This window comes from Ammospiza nelsoni, chromosome 3 (assembly GCF_027579445.1).
Source record: "Ammospiza nelsoni isolate bAmmNel1 chromosome 3, bAmmNel1.pri, whole genome shotgun sequence".
Classification (NCBI taxonomy): domain Eukaryota; kingdom Metazoa; phylum Chordata; class Aves; order Passeriformes; family Passerellidae; genus Ammospiza; species Ammospiza nelsoni.
Genome location: NC_080635.1, coordinates 53,663,666 through 53,685,302, shown reverse-complemented (window position 1 = coordinate 53,685,302; position 21,637 = coordinate 53,663,666). Strand labels below are relative to the sequence as shown.

The 21,637-nt window shown below is 43.9% G+C and overlaps 1 protein-coding gene across 1 annotated transcript in view; it reads left to right on the top strand.

The window, feature by feature from the left end:
• The window catches only part of TULP4 (TUB like protein 4), a 146,325-nt gene extending 125,177 nt beyond the window's left edge, over window positions 1-21,148 (top strand). Inside the window, exons 8-15 of the mRNA XM_059467456.1 lie at window positions 4,044-4,268; window positions 5,884-6,118; window positions 6,607-6,751; window positions 7,613-7,757; window positions 9,018-9,111; window positions 10,456-10,599; window positions 14,117-16,701; window positions 18,427-21,148. Coding sequence (XP_059323439.1) covers window positions 4,044-4,268; window positions 5,884-6,118; window positions 6,607-6,751; window positions 7,613-7,757; window positions 9,018-9,111; window positions 10,456-10,599; window positions 14,117-16,701; window positions 18,427-18,543 — 3,690 coding nt within the window. The 3' untranslated portion in view covers window positions 18,544-21,148. The remainder of the gene's footprint in view (window positions 1-4,043; window positions 4,269-5,883; window positions 6,119-6,606; window positions 6,752-7,612; window positions 7,758-9,017; window positions 9,112-10,455; window positions 10,600-14,116; window positions 16,702-18,426) is intronic.
• The last annotated feature ends 489 nt before the right edge of the window (window positions 21,149-21,637 follow it).

Below are 21,637 nucleotides of genomic sequence, written 5' to 3'. Positions count from 1 at the left end.
ATATTATGTTTTCTCCTGTAATAGAGGCACTAGAGTGACTCATAAGAAGCAACCAAGGGCTTTGAGTGGGAATATCCATTCCTGCATGCTCTTCTAAGGGGAATCAACATCCCAGCTGGGGGTACAGATTTGAGTAACTGTAGCTCACTTTCGAGCCCACTTGGAAAGAAATGGCAAAAGAGCTCCTTGTTAGTCACTTGTTGAGATGTGTTTTCAGTCAGTATTTCTCCTGATAAAGCATTTTTTTTCTTGTGCTTCAGCCAATAGTTTCTAATATTTAATTGCCATAGAGCTACATGTTGGTATTTAAACCCTGGAATTCATTCAGGTATTTACAGTTTATGCTGAGATTTTTCAAAACCTGATGATATTTTTATATGCAAAGTGAGATTAGAAATTTTCATGTTCTATTTGTAGCTGCGTTTCTTCGTTCCTAGCAGAAAAAAAAACCAACTGTGCAAACATGGAAAATAAAATTCTTCTGTCCTTGATTCTGCTTGTTCATTTTTTAGCAGGTAGCTACAACAACTTTTGGATACAACAACTTTTGTCCTTCCTTGTTTTGCTAAAACAGTACAAAGAAGTGGAAGCTTTATGAGGAACAATACTTTTATGTTGGATGTTTGAGGTCAATTGCTTTTTCTCAGTAGAGTTTGAAAAGAAAGCTGTGGCCAGCTCATAAATGACTTGCTGCAGTAATTGATTCATATCTCTTGTCCAGCAAAGGAAAGACTAGGAAGGATAGTTATTGAAAAATATTATTGGAGCAGTACTTTAAAGGTCAGGTCAGATCTGGCATTTGGGTGATCTTTTATTTCTCCAAGCCTGTAATGACAGGCTAATTTTCCTTAAAGCTCATCTGAAGTCTTAGCCCTTCACTGTAAATTAAATGTTGCTGAACACCAGGCTGGAGGAGCACCAAGGGTCTGACCATTTCAGAGAAAGGAAGGCAAGGTATGTCTTCCTTTGGTGGTGTGGTGCAAGTGCTCTTTGTTGAGGTTGAAAATATTAAAACATAATGAGATATGTGGGGAGACTAATAGTACAAATGGAAGAGTAGAAATGTCATGATTTACAAACAGTACAGCACATGTAGGTATTGTGTGTGTGTTTGTTTAATCATCCACCCACTCACATATTGTTTGCATATACACTCATAAACAGAACATAGAAGCATCATACATTGAGAAGTTTAGAAGGTGACTGAATTATGGTTGCCAGTAGAGAAACAGTGGTGAAGTTTTCAACTTCTGACTTTCCACTTCTCAGAGCTCCCCAGTGCTATGTTGCCAGAGGTCCTACCCTGCATTTCAAAGCTTCTGAAAATCTTTTCCTTGAGACAGTGTTTTGAATGGCTAAGGTTCCTACACTGCTACTACCTGCACCTCTGGTGCTTTCTGTGTGCAGCAGTAACCTGAGGAAAGAGGTGGTTTTATTTGACTCTGTTTGGATGAAGAATGTCCTACCTGGGTGTGATATATTGGGTTATAATAGCTGCAGTATGAGACATCAGGTCTGGGTGTGCTGTATGGGATTATGATAGCTGGGATATTCCACTTTTCTTCTGCCATTACAGTCTGTCCAATAAATAAACATTTGTGTGGCAAGGCACATACTTGTTTGTCCCTTCGCTGTGTCTGTAGGTAAGCTGCAGCTGATGCAAAGTGAACAGCAGGATGCAGTTTGGATCCCTCAGTAATGATCAGGTAGATAGTGCTGTCCATGCTGGGGTTCAGCTCTTGGGGAAAATCAGGGTCACTTCTACTGTGCTGTTCTCAGGGTGTCATACAATAGATGTGGCAGGTACCTACCTTGTGCCAGTGCCTTTTCAATTGCATTTATTTGGTAAGCAGCTTGAACTGTCTCATTGCTGCCAGACAGTGTGAGGGCCAAGCCACACTCACAAATCACGAAAATACCAATCAGTAGGGGATACCTCATGTGGCCTCTCCTCAAATGCAAGGCTGTATCCCACAGATTATGGTTATGGCAAGCCATGTAGAATTATTGATGGTACACAAAGGATTTTTCAATTCTTTTGAAGTTCTCCACTACAAAATGCATTCAACAATTACTGTGAAAATCTTAAGACTCACATGTTGCTTCTTTCTATTTGTGTATCAGTCAGCCTGAAGATTTGTGCCTTCGTGGAGGTGTGTGTGTGGTATTGCCTAGATGTAATTAAAAAGAAGTTCCTTCATTCCTCCTACTTTAAAATCAGTATTTTCCTCGAAATTTAAATCTAGGATAAGGTGACATAGTAGGGAAGATCTCTTATGTTTTTCAGCTAATGCTTTATCTTGATGATAAATGTTGGTATAGTGCTGTGCCAGCTGCATTTTGCTTCATATCAGTCACATAAACCAATCTTTTCCCAGTTTCTTGCCTTTAAGCATCTTGAATTTGTAAATGGAAGGGAGGCTCTTTCCCCAGACTGGGTGAGTAATCTCTGGGCTGATCTAACCCTGCTATCTGGGATCACACTGCTAATAGAGGAGTGAATAAAAGCTCTTATTGCTGCTGTCTTGACCCTGTCTGCTTGTTTGATGTGTCTTGTGAAAAGATATTCGAAAGATACCCTGACTTTTCAATAAATACAGTTCATTATTTAGATGCAAAACATGTTTGCTTAAACTTCTGAGTGTCACAGATGGTGAAAACAAGGAAGACCTTCACAGAAAGGAGTAAATCTTTTGTAGTTCACTGATGACAACCTGCTGTATAGCATTCTTCATGGAGTTAGAGCTTCATCTTTACTTTATGTTATTTGCACAGAGGTAGCAGATGGGATTGAAATACCACAGGGTGTGTGTATATAAGCAAATACAGGAGCTTTGTAACCCAGAAAGGTAGAGATGACAGGTGGATGCAAGTAACACTTAAGGGCAAAAGTAATGATGATAAGGCTGGAGGAGGTCACAACAGACTGGTACTTTACAAAAAAGTATGGGATTTAGAAGGAAAGTTTAGGGAGCTCCTTGCAAGCAGGAAATAAATGTTCTAAGCAGCAGGGTTTGTTCATCATTATTCTGTTCCACATTGTGACATTTCGTATCAGTTGGCCCTGACTCTTTCTGGTTTTACTGTTGTGGTTTGGACATTTCTGAGTGTAGACAAGTAGAAGACAAAAGGCCATTCTCTGTTGCGTTCCTGGTGCTCTTTCACAGTTCAGTTCCTCCAGGAATAGTTCAAAAGATGCTGCAGCAGAAGACTTGGCACAAAACAAGAAAGCTGGTTGGGTTTTGTCCACTTGTTTTTTAAGTGTCTCCAGGCATATAATTTAACTTTTCAGTTGTAAAATTTGAGCTGTTACCAGTGGGTGAAGACTGATTAGATGACTGAATAAATCATTTGGATAGGGCATCAAAAGATCCTACTTCTCAACACCCTGTGTCTTTAAAGTCACTTATCCAATCTAGGTACTGAATTTGGTAGCTGATTCCTTGTGTGAAGAGTTTAAGCATCCTGAGTAAAAAGCACTGAATAAACATCAGCTGCTGGTTTTGATGATTTGATGTCGTTATAGAGCACGACACAGTACAAAGTACCACGACTCCATCAAAAGGGTGCAAGAAAGATTTATTATAGCAACATGTTGTTTTTATACTTTTCCAAGATATTTACATTCACTTAACATACACATTCACTGCCCATTGGTTATAGGAAAGAAACAAAGTTCTCAGTGGATGACCAAGGAGCCAGGTCATTCTGTGAGCCAGCTAGAGTCTGTAGCTCTTAACTTTCTCTCCTTCATCGTGTCTCCATGGTGACAACCTTGGTATCTTCCTCAGGGGAGATATGGGGCTTTCCTTTATCTTCAGGAGGCCTTTGCTGGCTCACAAGGACAGCACAGAATGTCTTTCCTACAATTTGAGATGCTCCTATTCTACTTCTATGGGCAGTGATGGGCACTTGAAGTTTCTGGAAGACTTTAGTTAATGTGATCGGTGTGAATTCATGTGATCGCTTGTTGCGCAGCCATATTGGAAAAAGTTCTTTTGCACAAAATCTTTTGAAGTTGTTTCCTTTTGCTCTTCGTGCAGCGTCCCATCATCTCCATCTGTTGGGGTCACAGGGATTCCCGCCTGCTGATGGCCTCTGGGCCCGCGCTGTACGTGGTGCGAGTGGAGCACAGGGTCTCCAGCCTGCAGCTGCTGTGCCAGCAGACCATCGCCAGCTGCCTGCGGGACGACAAGGACATCAGCAAGCTGACCCTGCCCCCTCGGCTCTGCTCGTACCTCACCACTGCCTTCATACCAACAATCAAGGTAAAATGAAAGAGATGAGTGCTTGTGAAGAGGGAAGTGCTGCTAGATCTCCCCCCTCCACGGTGCTCCTAAGTGGCAATGGCTAAATGATAAGATTTTATCATTTTAAAAGCTTTCGCATCCTCTTCAAGACCCCACTGATGCATTTGGTGCCAATTAAAAATCTGAAAAGAAGGCTCACACATGCTGATCTGCATTATTCCATGGAGATGGCCTTTCCAAGTACGTAACAAGGGTAAAATATGCTGGTGACTCACAAAGACTTCTGAAGAAGCTCACACTGGTGATAATGCTCTGTCGCGGTTACAGGGGTAGAACTGTACCCCCTCTACATGTCACAGGAGTGCTTATATTCCCAGGAAGGTTAGGCTTAAGACCTGGGGCTGCCCAAACATTTCTACTAACACTGAGTTCTGCTAATCTCACTGCTCCAATAGTGCTATGGGATAATGAGCCAGGTATCACATCTTTTCCTGTACCACCTGCTGGATGAAGGCAGCAGTTGGCTGGGAGCCCTGGTGGGGGTCAGAGGGCAGTGCAGGGACACATCGCTGCCAGCAGTCCTTGTGTCACCTCCTAGTGGAGATTCAACGATGCAAAGCGGTTGTGGTGCTGCGTAGCTGAGAGGTGGGAGCAGGGTTTCCAGAAGCCACGTGCCTGTCCTGTTTCATGGCTGTTTCTGGAGCCTCATCAGCACTTATGCTTTACCCTGGCTCATCTCAGTCACCCACTGAACCTGTGTTGTCAGCCATGCCTTCAGTGCTAGGCAAGGCACCCTCTTCCCTGCAAATATTCCTTTTCCCCCTCCAGCTTGCAGACCACATTACAGATCACTACTGAGCCTATACAGATTTGCCAGGTTAAGGAAGCCTATTTTTTTTCCTACCTTTTTTTCCTTATGCTTTCATTTTGAAAGAAACTCTGTTGACTTACACACATGAATAGTATTAGTGTCATACAGGCTATATTGTCCTAGACAAAAGCAGTCCTACTGCTTTAGGATTGAGTTTTTCATGGATTAATACAGTGTGCAGGCAAGTGGGGCAAAGTAATCCAAGCTTTGTATTTCTCTACATGGCATGCAAATAGGCCCTCAGCTAGGATGGGACATGTGCTTGGAAGTGATGTAAAAAGTACAAGCTTCTTCCAGAGTTGACAGCATTATAGCATAGTGGCATAGCATGTACCAGTACTAAAGAGGAATGGGATCTGAGTGTTCAGGTGCACTTCCAGGGCCTGCAGGAGACAAGATACTCTGATACTTGACCACAGTACTAGGGTTCAAAAAGAAGTTTCTGATAAGAGCTGGGACTTGACAACAGGTCTGTTGTCTTATTCAGTGCTCTGACTCACAGGTTCAACCTTCTTTTTTGATGTAACTAGTTTTAGTTTTTATTTTCTGTATACAACTGCTTTTGATCTAACTAAATAACACACTGCCATTCCATCTTGCATGTGGGTCCTGCATAACTCATGAAGTAACCTATACTAATCTTCACCTGCCAGATTAGAGCTGGGTTCAAGTTCAGTTGGTTATGTTGGGATTAAGTCACCACAGAAAAGAACCCCAACCAATATGGGAAAACTTTCTCTTTCCTTCCTCTGTTGAATGAAGCCTCCAATCCCAGACCCAAACAATATGAGAGATTTTGTCAGCTACCCAACAGCTGGGAACGAGCGGCTGCACTGCACCATGAAGCGGACGGAGGATGACCCGGAGGTTGGGGGTCCCTGTTACACACTGTACTTGGAATACCTTGGGGGGCTGGTGCCCATCCTCAAAGGACGTCGGATCAGCAAGCTGCGGCCGGAGTTTGTCATCATGGATCCTAAAACAGACGGAAAAGCAGGTACGATTCAGTTGTTGCTCTGTAAAAATGATTTAGCAACACTTTGGACACTAAATCCTCAGGAGTTTTAAAAAATACATACGTGCAGCATGGATGGTGGCATCTGATATTTTTTTCTGATGTGAAAAAAATCTTTTGCGTGACCTAGAAGCTTCTGAAATTATACCCTGTTGCCTTCTGTTTTACAGAAGAGAACTTCTTGTATTCTGAGTAATGGAATATAGATTGCTAATTAGCAGAAAATATTCTTTAGTCTCAATTTCGAAGTCAGTTGAATGCTATTCATCCCTCTGAATAATGTTCACTTGAGTTCAAACCATTGGAAATTTGGAGTTGGAAGGCAGAATGGAGAACATTCAATTTCCCTCTGCAAAGTTTTATTTCAACTGCTGCCTGTGGATCAGGTTTATGCTTCTGATAACTGAGAGTTATAATTTATAGCCGTTTTCTGAAGCAGCACCTAAATTTTCTGGGGCCTGTCTTGATAGATGAAATCTATGGAAACAGCTTGATTTCCACTGTGATTGACAGCTGCAACTGCTCTGACTCCAGTGATATCGAACTCAGCGATGACTGGGCAGCAAAGAAATCTCCAAAAATCAGCCGAGCTAGCAAATCACCTAAACTCCCCAGGTAATAACCTCTTGGATAGTTCTTCTTTTTCCTCAAGTGGCCTCTCTTCCTCCCTGCCTCTCCTTCCCTCTCTGACACCTTGTAAAATGAAAAGTAAACTCCTTTGGGCAATAGGAATTCTCTGTAAGATTGGGATGCTCTGCAATGTGCAGTTCTGGGGTGATCTCAGAGATTGGCATAGAGCTGGACTTATGGGAAGATTTCTGAGACACAATGTAATGGGAAACAATAGAGCACAATTTCTCCCCAGGCAGTCTCAAAGAAAGATTTTATAAACTCTCCCACCTTTCCTTTTCTTTCTGTCTTGCCACCACGGAATATATTTTGTCCTTTCAACAGACTGTTTTTTACTTTTGTTTGTTACATTTCTGCCAGTGAACTCTTTAGGTGCTTGAGCTGGTATTCTTGACTCTGCCTTGTGTAGTGGGAGGTAGAAATGACTTGGCTTAGGGTAGGAACACTGACAGCATTTGTGGAGCTTTGGTTTGCTGTATACACTAATGTGAAAATCTGTCAGCTGAGGTGTCATGTTCTCATTTCTTGAGACTTTGCTCAAAGTCTGCATAGCTGAGATCATTCATCTCTACACCTTTTTGGGATTAGTGGAAGACAAATTGTACCTGGCAGACTTCTGGAAGCTTTGTTAGATTAATTAGAAAACATCTAGCATGAGTTACTGCAAGTGTGTCAGGTCTTCAAATTTGACCCATAATTCTCCATCCTGCAGGCTCTACAGTCTTTATTAGTCATTTTGAGGACATCCTACCAGTTGTCTTCTTCTTACATCTTTTTGTTCAAAGACATGAGTTTTGTGCATTTTAGCCTGCCCATTGTTGATTCCAAGTATTGCTTTACCTGCAGAATCAATATAGAAGCTCGCAAATCTCCAAAGATGTCACGAGCTGCACAGGAGATCTCAAGATCACCAAGGTTACCAATAAGGAAACCCTCTATTGGTTCTCCAAGCCTGACACGAAGAGAGTTTCCTTTAGAAGACATTACTCAGGTATTGTGCACATTGTTACCATACCTGATTCAAATGCTTTTTTGTTCATGAGGCAGCATATTGTGGTAGAGATCAAATGATCAGCAATGAAAGTTTGCATTATATTACAATAAGTAGATAGAACTAGAGAATTGCATCTTCCAGTTCAGTACTAATGTTTGAAAGTGCCAGTATGAGGTGGTGTTTGGCAAGTACCAGGAGCAGTTACTTTTGTCAGTGTGAATCCGTGTGAGATGTTTTATTCTAGGTGATGTTGTTGGCTTTTTGAAAGTGTATGTGAAAACACTTCATCAGTTTTTCAGACCCATCTTAATGCCATCTTAATGCCACCATGATTCTCTGCTTTGCTAGGGATTGCAGAGATAAGGAAATGTTTGCTTCAGAGGACCACATAGTCCGTTTCATAATTAACATGAAACAGTCTTAATTGGAAGGAAGGAAAGGAATTACCACTTTGTGCTCTTTGTGGTATTCATGTCCTCTGGGAAAATGAAACTTAGCAGGCTGTAGAACTGTCTAGGTTGTATATTTCATTAATAGCAGCCTGTGTTATTGTAATTTTCTTTTGTTTGGCTTGGTTTTTTCTGCTCTCTTGTTTTTCCTTTTTATGAAAAATTCTAAACAGTTACACAAAGCTAGGACCAGAAGCCCTTTGAGTAGAGCAGAAGACCTGAGGATTAGATCCTGCTCCTGATACTAGCAGCATAACTCCTGGCCTTTGAGAAAAGTCTGTTGGTCTTTCAGACCCATAAATATGTGTGCCATGGCAACAGTGGTTTGGGAAGTTGCTTTAGGAGCTCCAGGGGAATATATGTTTGTTGTTATGAGTAATTAATTTCTGTCTTGTTTATCGTTCTATAAAGTGATTCATGAGCATAGAACCAACGGGCAGGGTGTATCACTCTCTGAAATACAGAATAGCCGTGGTCCTTCTCAGCAGGAGCAGCAAGTGCCAGAAAGCAGACCTGTTCTCACTAAACAAGCATTCTCCACTAAGTGTTGTTCAGATCTTCAATAGCTCTAATCACCCTGTGGCTGATGCATACATCATTTCTGATGGTGTTAAGATATCAGAATGAGTCTTCTTAATGACCGGATAAAACTGTTGCTACATAGGCACTTTGGGCTGTTTCAATACAATAAAAACAAGATAGACTGAAATTGCATTATCACTTGCAATAGCTTAATTGCTGTGCAGTTTTTTATTAGAGCTTGATACAGATTTTATCAGATAAAAATGATCTTGTTTTTGTTTTGCAGCACAACTACCTTGCTCAGGTCACATCTAATATCTGGGGAACCAAATTTAAAATTGTGGGTTTGGCTGCTTTCCTACCAACTAACCTTGGTGCAGGTAACAGTAAACTGTTGATTTTTTTGCGTGTCAATTTCTTTCTAACAAACAAGAAACTTACGCAATGAGATTTTTTGTAAGTGATCAAAGCACTTGTTTTCTGTGGACAGTGAGAGTTAGATCTTATTAAATTCACTGTAACTAAAGAAGATTAAAATCTATAAATACAATAAGGAGATATCAATAAAATGCTAAAAATCTCACTTGTAATAAAACAGTAAATCAACATTTGAGCCCAGACGTCTATTTTTATAGTTTATTGGAACAAAACCCACACAAATAAAAAAAGGGTTTTGCAAGAGGACTATAGAAATAATAGGTTTAAATTACTGCCATAGAAGTATTTTTTAAAGTCAGATTTTATAGTTATGTAGCTACAAATTCTATGAAAAAGCTATTACAGCCTCATGCTCAAGATTCTTTAAGTCAGTGCAGAGCCTCATCATGTGGTTCTCCTGCCGGAGCATCAGTAATCTGGTACCATCATTAAAGCAGCAGTTGTCTATCATCAACCTTTTTTCAGGGTAGTCCAGTTCTGCCCAATCGTCCTGTTGGGAAGGAAGAAGGCTGGATAAAAAACAGGGTACCACACCGCAGAACTGAGCTCTGAACTGAAATATTAACACAAGTCTAGCAGTCTAATGAGCTCTTTAGAACACTTATTTTGTCTCATGCTGCATTATGTAGTTGGGTCAGGAGTACATAAAGGTGTCCTGGATGCAGAATTAGGTGGATAGCTTTTGTGGCTATATGGACTGCTGTCAGCAGTTGAATGATCACAGGTCATTCTAATTCTCTCACTGCTAGTGGCAGATAGGGAAGGATTTAAGTGTAGAGTAAATGGATAGTGATACTTCTTTCAAATGTTCTCCCAGTCTCCAATGGTTTGGTTCCCAGGGATTTCCTGAACGAAGTGGGATTTCTTTGTATGTGGTAACTGTCAGCAGATTTCCTTCCTGAGAGCTTTCCAGTTTTTCCCTGTAAATTGGTAGCATCCTGTGGTGAAAAGTTTCAAAAGTAGAATGGAAAAAAGTCTTTTCTTCCATAAGAAGTCTTTTTTCCCTTCCATAAAAATAGATGTGAATACAAGATGAAGTAATTAATTATTTAATTACAGAGATGCTGCTTCCATTTAAAGAGAAATAGCTGAAAGCAACAATCTCTTTTATCCCATTATTATGCAAAGTGTTACATAGTGATTTTACAAATAATGGTTCACCCATGCACATGTATACAGTAAATAACAATATTCATAGCCCTTCTGTCTGCTTTGAATTGCTTCTTCCTTGGCTTTACATGCTATCTGTGTAACAAACTTTTTTGTTTCTTATGTTCTTTCTCTAGTAATATATAAAACCAGTCTGCTGCATCTGCAGCCCCGGCAAATGACAATATATCTCCCAGAAGTGAGGAAGATTTCAATGGACTACATTAACATGCCTGTCTTTAATCCAAATGTTTTCAGCGAAGATGAAGATGATCTACCAGGTAAGGAGGAGCTGGAAGGCTGCCATGTTATGGGTTAAGCTAGATGGAGGTCAGGTTGGTTGTGGCATGGTCCCCTCTGGTAAACACACAAATCAAAATCCTTTCGTCTGATGGGGTTCTGTAGAACTGAGTTAGAATAAGGCTACATATGTATTATGGGCATTGTTTTCTATGATGTGTGGAAAGTATAATCCATAAAGAGCTCCTTAGTTTCAAGTTCATTGGGAAATTAGTCATCTGCTAATTCATCTTAGTTTGCTAGGAATTCTCCACAGACTGAAGCCTTGCATTCTGCATCTTGATGGGACAGAATTGTAATCTGTTGGAAACCCAGACAGGCTGTTCTTGAGACCTGATGGCATCAAAGCTGATAGGAGTCTGGGTCAGAGAGCAGGTTCCCATAAAACTCAGCCACCCTTTGAGAAGTGATAAACGCTCATTTGCGCTTTTATCACTACTAAGAGGCTGAAGTAGTAAAGTAGTCAACAAAAAAAGCAGGATCAGGAAGAATTTCATTTCATTGAGGGAGCAGAAGATTTAAGCAGTGCAGGGAAGGTTTGGGTGCAGGTGATGTGATGTGGGAGGGGAAAGGACTGGAAGTACTCAAGACCTCCTCCAATCAAAACAAAGTCATCATGCCAATAAAATTAACAAACAACAGAAAATAAGATAAATTAATACATTTTCAGAATTTTCATATGACTGAGACATTCCTGTTGCCTGGTCACAGGTTTTTGGAACTATGGAAGTGGCTGTCATGCCAGTACCCTTTAAAAAGGAAGGAGTGTGAGCACCGCAAAGCAATTAAGAGCAGTGCTGAAATCTACTGAAATAAATGGAAATGTTCTCATTATTTCAGACCAGGGTTTCAACTGCTGACAGCAGCAAAGCTTTTGTCTGACCCAAGCATCAGAACAGTCCTCTGGACTGCTAAAGAAATACTTCAGAACAGTCCTCTGGACTGCTAAAGAAATACTTGTATGTTTCAAATTAAGCCCATTTTTTTCACAATCTGGGGAACTTGTCCTGCTTAATTTCTGTCTACATGATACTCACCTGTCGTGTCTGAAGAAAATAATAGAGACATTGGTGACCATATATATATTATTAACAGGAAGCACCCCACATTTGCTATTATGAAACACAGTCCAAGCTGTCAGAAAATAGTATAAAAACTAAATAGAGAAGAAAGAAGTTAATGCAAAGTTTTCACATCTCTTCCTGAAAATTGCGTTGAATCTGCACTAAGAGATGAAATGGTGCTTATAATTGCAGGTACATAAACAGAGAGAAAATTATAAGAGACTCTTGTAACAGCTCTTTGAGAAGGCTTTAAAAGAATTATACTACTCTGTCCTTCTAACAGCCTTCCTCTTGTCCATCTTTTCCTTTCTAGTTTCTTCTGAAAATATATTTCTGACTTAGTAAATGGTGGCTACTTAAATCTTCAAAAATGTTTATGGGGCTATCCTTTCTAAAGCCTGCATATAAAGAAAGTACCATCTACTAAAGGAAAAAGTATTGCAGAGTAAATAATGATTACCTGATAGATTAGAAAAAACATGGTAGAAAGCTGCTCTTGGGCGGTGCAATGTTCATAGTGAGGTACACTTGGGACAGGTGTTTTTTAATGTGGTCAGTAAAGATTTGGCAAGACAAATGCGCGGTGAATTGATTTCACTTACAAAGTATGCAAACTAATCAATTAAAAACCATTGGAGAAATGAAGAAAACGTTGGATTTAAACACTCAAGAGTAATAAGCAACACCACAACAAATGATGTTTTGTTGGATAAGGTAAAATGACAGCAACATTTGGGGCTGCTCAAGCCAAGCTAACAATTAAACCTCAGGCTCTGGCAGCTAAATTGCTAAGCCTGCAGGCATCAGGGTGAAAGCATGGCCTGCCAGCCAAGCACAGAACCACAGAACTGCCTTGGGGTCAGTTAAGTTTGGCTCTTGGTCTTCCTCTAAAGGAATGAACTGAACTACCATAAGGATTTGCCAGTCCAGTCACAGTGCTGTCTGTACACTCCTCCCATGTTCATGACTGATGCTGGTAAAAGCCTGATGTTACCAAAAATGTAATCATAGGGCATAGGTAGATTACCTGAATTTTAATTAGAAATTAATTAGCAATGGGGCAGTGTTTGGAGGGGTCCTGACTAATGGATCTCTTACATGATCTGGTCTTGCAAATCAGAGGTCTCCACAGAATGTGGCACACTTAAATATGGATATAGAACTGGATAAAAATTGGATATGACACTAGATCCTTGGTCTCTTTTCCTTCCACAAACTAACTCACTCACCATTTTCTGTGGGGTTTTTTACAGGAAATTTAATAAAAAATAAAGAACTTGCAATATTCTTGGAAGTTCTAATATGGGATTTACTGTTTTCCCCCTTTATTCTGTTTTGTTCCTTCTTGAGTACTGCACCTCTACTTGGATCCAGTGTCTTCATTTTCCTGCTTCAGCTTTTCAGTGGTAGTTCCTATTGGAAACAATCACTTTTTGCAAAAGGAACTGCAAACAATTGAGCACTCTTCACTCTTCTGCTCAAAATCATGCGAATTTCTTCTTGCCACATTTTTCAGTGCCACCACATGTGTGAAATTTTTCCTCATATGCATATGCTTCTTTATACATTTCTGATTGCAGCCTGTCCAAACATTAATGCTGCAGTTGCCCTGACTACAGTACCCACTTCCTGAATCTTCTTGGCTTCCCATCTATTTCCTCACATTTTCTCCTTACAAATCTGACAACTTTTTATAAGTTTTGTCTGCATTTCATTCTATCATATTCCCCTCTCTCTGTTCCAGCTTCCTTGCTTTTGCATGGCTGGTAGGTTTGTCACGCACTATACTCAGCTTTTGCCCACTATTGTCTGTGGTCTCCAGTTCTCCCCAGCTCAGTGAGTCTAGGAACCTTATACTAGATATTATACAGTGTCTTCAGTGCAGGTCTTCAGCTTTCTTAGCCTCCACTTCTTTTGTTTATTTGCTTGTTTGCTTTGTTCAGTTGTTTATTGATTTGTTGCATTTACTATCGGAAGTCCCTCCCTGAAAACTAATGAGTCCTGATTTAGCAAAACTTTTACTGATTTGAGCAGAAGCAGTTAAAACCTGATCATGAGTGAATGCTGAGTGGTATCATGACAGCCCATGGGGATCCAGTATAGGCTGAAAGCACGCTCACAGCTTGACCTCTGAAGTGTCACTCCCAAGAAGTGGCTTTAAAGCTGGTCCCCAGCTGGTACAAGAAACTCTTGTGCGATGGGAGTGGTGAGAGTCACCAGGGAGAGTGATGGGAGTCACGGGCTGGAAACGTGTTCCCACTGAGGTCTGATCCACCGGTTTGGGAGCAGGTAGCAGCAGTCTCTACAGGTAGCAAACATTTGACAGGCCCCTCTGTGCCTGGGGCAGCCCCGGCCCGGCCTGGCCACGGCAGGGGAGGTGTGCGGGGCGGGAGCGGAGGCCGGGCGGCGGTGACGCTCTGTGTTGTCCTTGCAGTGCCCGGCGCCCCCGGCGCGCCCGCCAGCAGCCCGCCCTGCACCGTCAACATCCCCATCGCGCCCATCCACAGCTCGGCGCAGGCCATGTCGCCCACGCAGAGCATCGGCCTGGTGCAGTCGCTGCTCGCCAACCAGAACGTGCAGCTGGACGTGCTGGCAAACCCGCCGGCCGAGGCGGGCGGCGAGGGGCCGGGGCCCTTCCCGGGGGCTCCGGGCCGCTTTCCCGGCCCCGGGGCGGGCGCGCTGGCCGTGGGCGAGCTGGGCCGCCCGCCCCCGCCGCCGCTCGCCCCGCCGCCCCCCGCGCCCCCCGCCATCGCCCTGGCCGACCTGCGGGACCACGGCGACCGCGAGCATGAGCCCCCGCCCAAGGCCAAGGCCCCGCGGCCCGGGCCGCCGCTGGTGGAAGGGGACGCCGTCATCTTCGGGGCCGCCCAGGAGCTGCAGCTGAACAAGATGAACCCGCCGCCGCCCTACCCCGGCACCATCCCCGCCGTGCCCGCCACCCCCCTGCCGCCCCCGCCCGGGCCCCCGCAGCCGCCCCTCGATCTCTGCCTCAAGAAGGGCGAGTTCTCCCTCTACCCGGCGGGGCACTACCAGACGCCCCTGGGCTACGAGCGGATAACGACGTTCGACAGCAGCGGGAACGTGGAGGAGGTGTGCCGGCCTCGCACCAGGATGCTCTGTGCCCAGAGCACCTACACCCTGCCGGGCCCCGGCAGCTCCGCCACCTTGCGCATCACGGCTGCCGAGAAGAAGATGCAGCAGCCCTGTGCCAGCGCCACCTTGAACCGGCTCACGGTGCCTCGCTACTCCATCCCGGCCGGGGACCCGCCGCCCTACCCTGACATTGCCAGCCAGCTGTCTCAGGGCAGAAGCATGGCGCAGAGGCTGGACAGCAGTATCATTCATGCTACTCTGCGGAGGAACAGCAGAGAGGCAGCCCTGAAAATGGCTCAGCTGATGGATGGTCAGAGAGCCACCTTGCAGCTTCCCCCTAAGGCCAAGAGCAACATTGTGTCAGCACAGTACCAGCAGAGAGTGCCCACGGCCTTGTACACCTGCAGCCAATGCAGCAGTGGCGGCGCTGGCAGCAGCAGCAGTGCGAGCGCTGGTGGCGTGGGCAACATCGCTGGTGCCAATGCTGGTAGCAGCACTTCCAGCATTGGTGCCATGAGACCAGATCTGAGCACAGGGAGTGGCTCCCAACACAGCTCTGTCATTGCTCACTCTGTCAGTACTTCGCCCCTGGCCTCCCAGTCCTCCTACAGCTTGCTGAGCCCGCCTGACAACTCCCGTGACCGAGCGGATTATATCAACTCCGCTTTCACGGAGGATGAGGCCCTTTCTCAGCACTGTCCAGTGGAGAAATCAGTACGGCACGTACCTGTGTCCTTGACAGAGGCTACCCTGAGTGTAAAACGGCCGCCGCCGTACCAGTGGGACCCTATGGTGAGCGAAGAGATCTGGGTTCCTCAGGAAAGGACATCGCAGAGCTCAGTGCCCAACCCTCTAAAACCTCCTCCTCTCATCATTGGTCAAGCTCAACATCTGGATATGTCTCGAGTGCCATTTGTTTCCCCCAAGTCTCCAACCAGTCCCACTGCCACTTTTCAGACGAGTTATGGGGTTGGAGTACCTTACCCAGGAAGCTACAGCGCCCCACCCCTTCAGGGAATGCAGGCCCCCTGCTCTCCCAAAGAAGCTCTGGCCCCAACACAGTTTGCACAGCAAGAGCCCTCAGTTGTGCTTCAGCCAGGTTACTCATCCAACCTCCCCTACTGCCCTTTGCCGCCCATGTACCCGGGAAGCAGCACTTGCTCTAGTTTACAGCTGCCACCGATCGCCTTGCACCCCTGGAGCTCCTACAGCTCCTGCCCGCCCGTACAGAACCCCCAGGGCACGCTGCCCCCCAAGCCGCTCCTCGTGGTGGAGAAGCCGGTGATGTCTCCCCCGCCAGCGGAGCTGCAGGGCCACGTGGGCACAGAGGTAATGGTGGAGACGGCAGACACTTTCCAGGAGGTGCTCTCCTTGACAGAAAGCCCTGTTCCCCAAAGGACAGACAAATTTGGCAAGAAGAGCCGGAAACGCCTGGACAGTCGAGCCGAGGAAGGAAATGTGCAGGCTATCACTGAGGGCAAGGTCAAAAAGGAGGCAAGGACACTGACTGACTTCAATTCACTGATAGCCAGCCCTCGGCTGGGGAGGGAGAAAAAGAAGGTCAAGAGCCAAAAAGATCAGCTGAAGTCCAAGAAACTAAACAAGACAAATGAGTTTCAGGACAGTTCAGAGAGTGAGCCGGAGCTTTTTATCAGCGGAGATGAACTGATGAACCAGAGCCAGGGCAGTAAAAAGGGTTGGAAAACTAAAAGGAGTTTGAGGACAGCCAGTGAGCTGGATGAATTCAAGTGCCGGAAGGCCAGTGAGAAGGAGGATGGGCGCCTGGGAAGCCAAGGCTTTGTGTATGTGATGGCCAACAAGCAGCCACTGTGGAACGAGGCAACGCAAGTCTACCAGCTGGACTTCGGAGGGCGGGTGACCCAGGAGTCGGCAAAAAACTTCCAGATTGAGCTGGAAGGACGACAGGTAGGAAGGGTTGGCACATGCTTGCTGGGATGGGGGCCAGGATGTGGGAAAGCTATGCCAGGAATAAGCTGTCACTCATGCTGTAAAGTGCTTCTTGCTTGTGTCAGCTGTTCCATGAAAAAAAAGCTTTGCCATATGGTTGATAAAAAACAGCTGTCAAAGGTCTAAGTTCAGCACATGGGGTGAAGTTCAGCTGTAAAGTAAATACACAAAATATGTTTGGTCTTATTGCAGTCAGACATGGGAACAAGGGCCTCCTTTAGTCTGGCTGGCTCTCACTGCTGAAGGTTTTGTAATAAACACAATGGCTCTTCACAGCAGTAGCTGCACTTGCCATCAGTGATGGTTGTGGATGGCAGCTAATTGAGTGATCACTGTTTCCTTCTTGCCCTGCTCACATAGCCAGGCAGCACATAGCTAAGGCAGTTAGCTTCCCTTCGTGCCAAAATTTCCACTTGTGAGTAGCTACCAGGCCCTTGGGGTTGGCTTTCTATGCTAGAGGAGGGACACACTGACCCACCCCAAAGCAAAGTGCTCCTGGGCCACTTTTGAACTGCCTGTGGATAGAAGGATCAATGGCTATTTCAAAAAATCAAAACATTTAATTTTGGCCTGGCAGTGGTATGTTACTACTACTACACCAAACCCAGGCTTGTAAGTGGTGCTAATTAGCAGGATGCTGGACTGAGATTCAGGAGACTCTCATTTATTTCCTTGTCCAGCTGTAAGTCACTTCTGGTTTACTAAAGATACCAAGACTCTCGACTTCCTCTAAGTTGGGAGTTAGATGTTTTAGGTATCCAACATGCATGACCAGTGGAAGTCTTTTGGTTTTGCTTGTATGAAACAACAGCTCAAAGGCAGCAATCAGAGCCATTCTTCTTCAGTTAAATGGCTGTAGATATGTGCCCATGGGCAGCTGTACAAAGCCACCCAACCAAGGGGTTTTTTCTTGCCAGGGGTAACAAAACCTGCCTTGACTTGCACAGTCAGTCCCCAGTCTAGCTCAAGCATCTTCGCTGTACAGCAAATAAAATCTGGATTTCCGACGAAGTGAATGAAAAAACAGTAATAATAGGCCAAACTTCAGATATTCACTGAGGAAGAGCAATGAACAACCTGACTAGTTTTGCTTTTTTTGCATTTCAGACAGCTCTCACTGCTCCTTAGCTAATTTATTCTTGCTGTAATTACGTGCTAGTGAAGATATTCATGCAGAGGGAAACAGAACTGCAAAGAATGAACACCTTATCATCTATGAAGTGCTAGAGTAGGGAAATAGGTTATTCCCCTTCCCTGAAAGCTCCTTTCTTTGAAAACAAAGCCTGTTTTCCTGTTGGGTTGATGGTAGGATATTTCCAAGGGAGAGACTGGTACTTTCCTGCAGGAAGCATGATGCTGGTGTACCCAAATCTGCTGAAGTAATTGGTGACAAGCTACTTGAACCAATGCTCTATGCAGTCTAGCATATTTTGTCAGTTTACTCTGTGGAGTGAAATATTGCAGTCAAATTCTCTATATAGACAAAAAGTAGAGTGCTCTCACTGTTCTTTGGCATCATACCCCATTCTGTCTGTAGCTCCAATCATATTACCTGAGAAAGGGGGGTGTTCCTACAAAGCAGAAAAAATTTGCTCTTATTCTCTTCTCTGTTTCCTTTTCTGTGGTTCATTTTTTTGACCTTGTTCTCTTTTCCCTTCCTTTTCCTCTTCCCCTGCTTCCCAGGTGATGCAGTTTGGAAGAATTGATGGCAATGCTTACATTTTGGACTTTCAGTATCCATTTTCTGCAGTGCAAGCCTTTGCTGTTGCTCTGGCTAATGTGACTCAACGCCTCAAATGAAAAAGCAGAGACTGGAGAGAGGAAAATGTTAACCTTCTCATAAAGTCCAAATGGGAAATGTCAGGGCAGCCTGCTTTAGGTGTGCAGAGATGCCTGGGAGTTAAGAAGGCAGTAAAACTGGAAAAGTCTCTTGGTGCCCACCAGAAGGGCATTAACTCTAATCAGTCACGGGGTGGAGGGTGGGGGGCTGTTTTCTGTTTGTTTGTTTGTTTGTTAGCTTGTTTGTTTTCTGGTTTCTTTTTCTTTTCAAGCATTGTGCTGGGTCTCAGAAAGAGCAAAGGGTTGAGAAGCGTTCAGTGTTATGTGGAGAAGTGTGGCTTTTGGCTTGTTGTGGTGGTTCTGCTGTGTGCGCTACAGTAGCTGATGTAAGCTCATGGGGGGATTAAAACAGACTGCTCTTCTTAGACTGCCTTATCTCATGCTATTCTTTTTAAAACAGGGAACATGACTTTTTTCTGGTCCAGTTTGTACTTTTACTACTAAAACATCAGTGATAGCAGCAAAAAAGTAAAAAAAGAAAAGAAGCTATAATACTTGAAGACGTGTTTCTTCTCTGATACCTGCTATTAACTGAGCATCACAGTTTCCAAGGAGGCTTATGTAGGTAAACGTTTAATTTATAAACAGTTATGTATTACTCAAAAGAGAAAAAATTGTTTCCAGTGAGTGTTTGTCATGGTTTAGGAATGGTTTCCTCCAATTTAGTGTTTCCACCAAAACACTTCAAAACATGCACCACTTGCTCACTGCCCCCTCCCCTTTTCCCTTCCCTGAGTTGGATGGAGAGGAGAATTGGAGGCACAAAAGGTAAAGATCACAGGTAGAGAGAACAACAGTTTACTGCAAACAGCAGTGAAATAAGAAGACAAACAGTAACATCATCAATGTTAATAACAGAGTGCATGAGAGGTGAAGGATTCACACGTGTGTGCTCACCAAGGGGAGCCTCTGCCAATACCTGAGCGTGCTGCCACACTATGGGACCCTTCCCATGGCCCCAGAAAATGATTGGAGGTGGTATAGAATAGCCTCTAGATTCTAGCCATGCCCTCTCCTGGCTACCGCAAAAATTAACTCTGGCCTGGCTAGAACTAGGGTTTAAAAACCTACTGCATCAAAGAAGTTGATGTCTGTTTGTTTTGTATGCTGTTAAGGGGGATAAACATCTTGCAGTAGGTGACAGAAGACAGAGGAGCAGTTACAAGCACTGCTTCTTTTGTTACTGGCATAAACATCTTTGAGTAGGTGAAAAAAAACTGGAGAGGATATAATCATGAGTGTTGCTTTTTTGTTCACATTGTTCAGCAGTATTTTATAATTTGGCCTGTAGCTGGGAGAGGTACAGTGTGATCAGATGTACCTCCAAGGCCGTGCCTGTGCTTGCTCCTCATTTCAGTGTGTTTATACCATGTAAACAAAGCTTTTCCAGCAAATGAGAAGACCCAGTGCATTCAGTTGTCTTAGCAATCAGTATCAATCAAGTTCTACAGCAGTGCTTGAGTTAGGAAGGAGACAGAAGTGTGTAGCAAGTCATTACAAGAAGAAATTTCATCAGGGAAGCAAATTCATTGCAGGAAACAACACCATGGCTGGCTGGAGAACAAATTATTTGAAAGAGAAAGGAAAAATTGGACAGGATCATGTCTTCTGTCACCCACCTTGCTACTTGCTCCAGCTAAGAGCAGGAAGCCAGTGTCTACATGGAGTGTGATGGAGGAAAGCTTAATACCAGTAGTATGACTGTGCAGTTCTCTCTGGTGCACATGTGGACGTGTTGAGCATTTCAGAAGGTTGCTTGCACAGAAGAGTTTCTTTGTTGTCCATGTGTTGTGCACATGTTTACTTGATTTTTCTCTTTCCTTGTCAGCATTTTGCTACAGAATATGTTTTGATATGGAAATAGTTTCACCAGTAATGTACAAACTCCCAAACTATTAATGTAATTATTTGGACATTAGATTACAAAACATCACAGCAGATTTTTGTAAAAATGGATCTTTTGAAGTTAAAAGATCACTGGGAAAGATATGCTGGTTGAGATGTCATCAGCTGCTTTGTCTTTCATCCATGGTTTAGCTTCTTTACTTGAAAAAGCCCATATAACTTAAGATGAATATGTGTGATTTTCTCTCTTTGTTTTTCTTGAGTCCTAGTAGTAGGGCTGATGGGTGTTGTGTTTGATTTATTCTAGAGGAACATTTCACATAAGACCCTGCTGTAGTAAAAATTGCCAATATGCAGTGAGCTGCTCTGCTGAGGTTTCCAGAGCTGATCAGCACAGAGGAGCAATGTCCCTAGAGGAGTTTCAGAGAGTTGCCAGGGGAGGTGATGAGTTAGATTGGATAATGCCCCACAGGGTAGGTCCAGGAAAAACCACCTGTGAGATGGTGTCATTGGAGGGGAGGAAGGAGAAGTAGGAAGGAAGGAGTGGGGCAGTAGATACCATGCCTGTATTATCCCAAAGCTTAGCAGCTTCTGCTTGTGTGTGGGAGTGGTCAGGCTCAACATTACCCTTGGCATCTATCAGACTGGTGTTTTCTTTAATTAATTAATTTTGTTTCTGGGCCCACTTGTGTTCTTTTTCATGTGCTTGATTTACTCAACTGTTGGCGTGCCTGTATGTTTAATGTGTGTGGAGCAGAGGAACTGAAATAGATTTGGTTCTGGTCCCTTGAAAATCAATGGAAATGTTTCACTTGTTGGTTTTTATTGAGGAAACACTATTAAGCCCTTTCTCTGTATTGAGTTACATGCTGTAAAAACAGTAGGTTGAATTCTTAGTCCACTGATTCCAGTGCACAAGGAGGGAAATTGGCTGGTGAGAGGCCTCACCTGCCCTAAGGTCTGTGCTAACCAGCTGTACCCTAATTAGTGTTTGACAGGCACACAGTGAACACTGTAAGACAAGAAACATACCAGGGCTGGCTTGTTTGCTTGCTGAGGGAAGGGCCACTTAGGCATATGTCAGAAATACTCTGCTGGAAGAGCATCACCAGCCAAAATTATTAGGACGTGGAAACAATGTGAATGTTCTTTTCTGAAGAAAATCTAATCTAAATAAGGAGTTCTGCTTGCAATTTCCTAACCTTCCAGA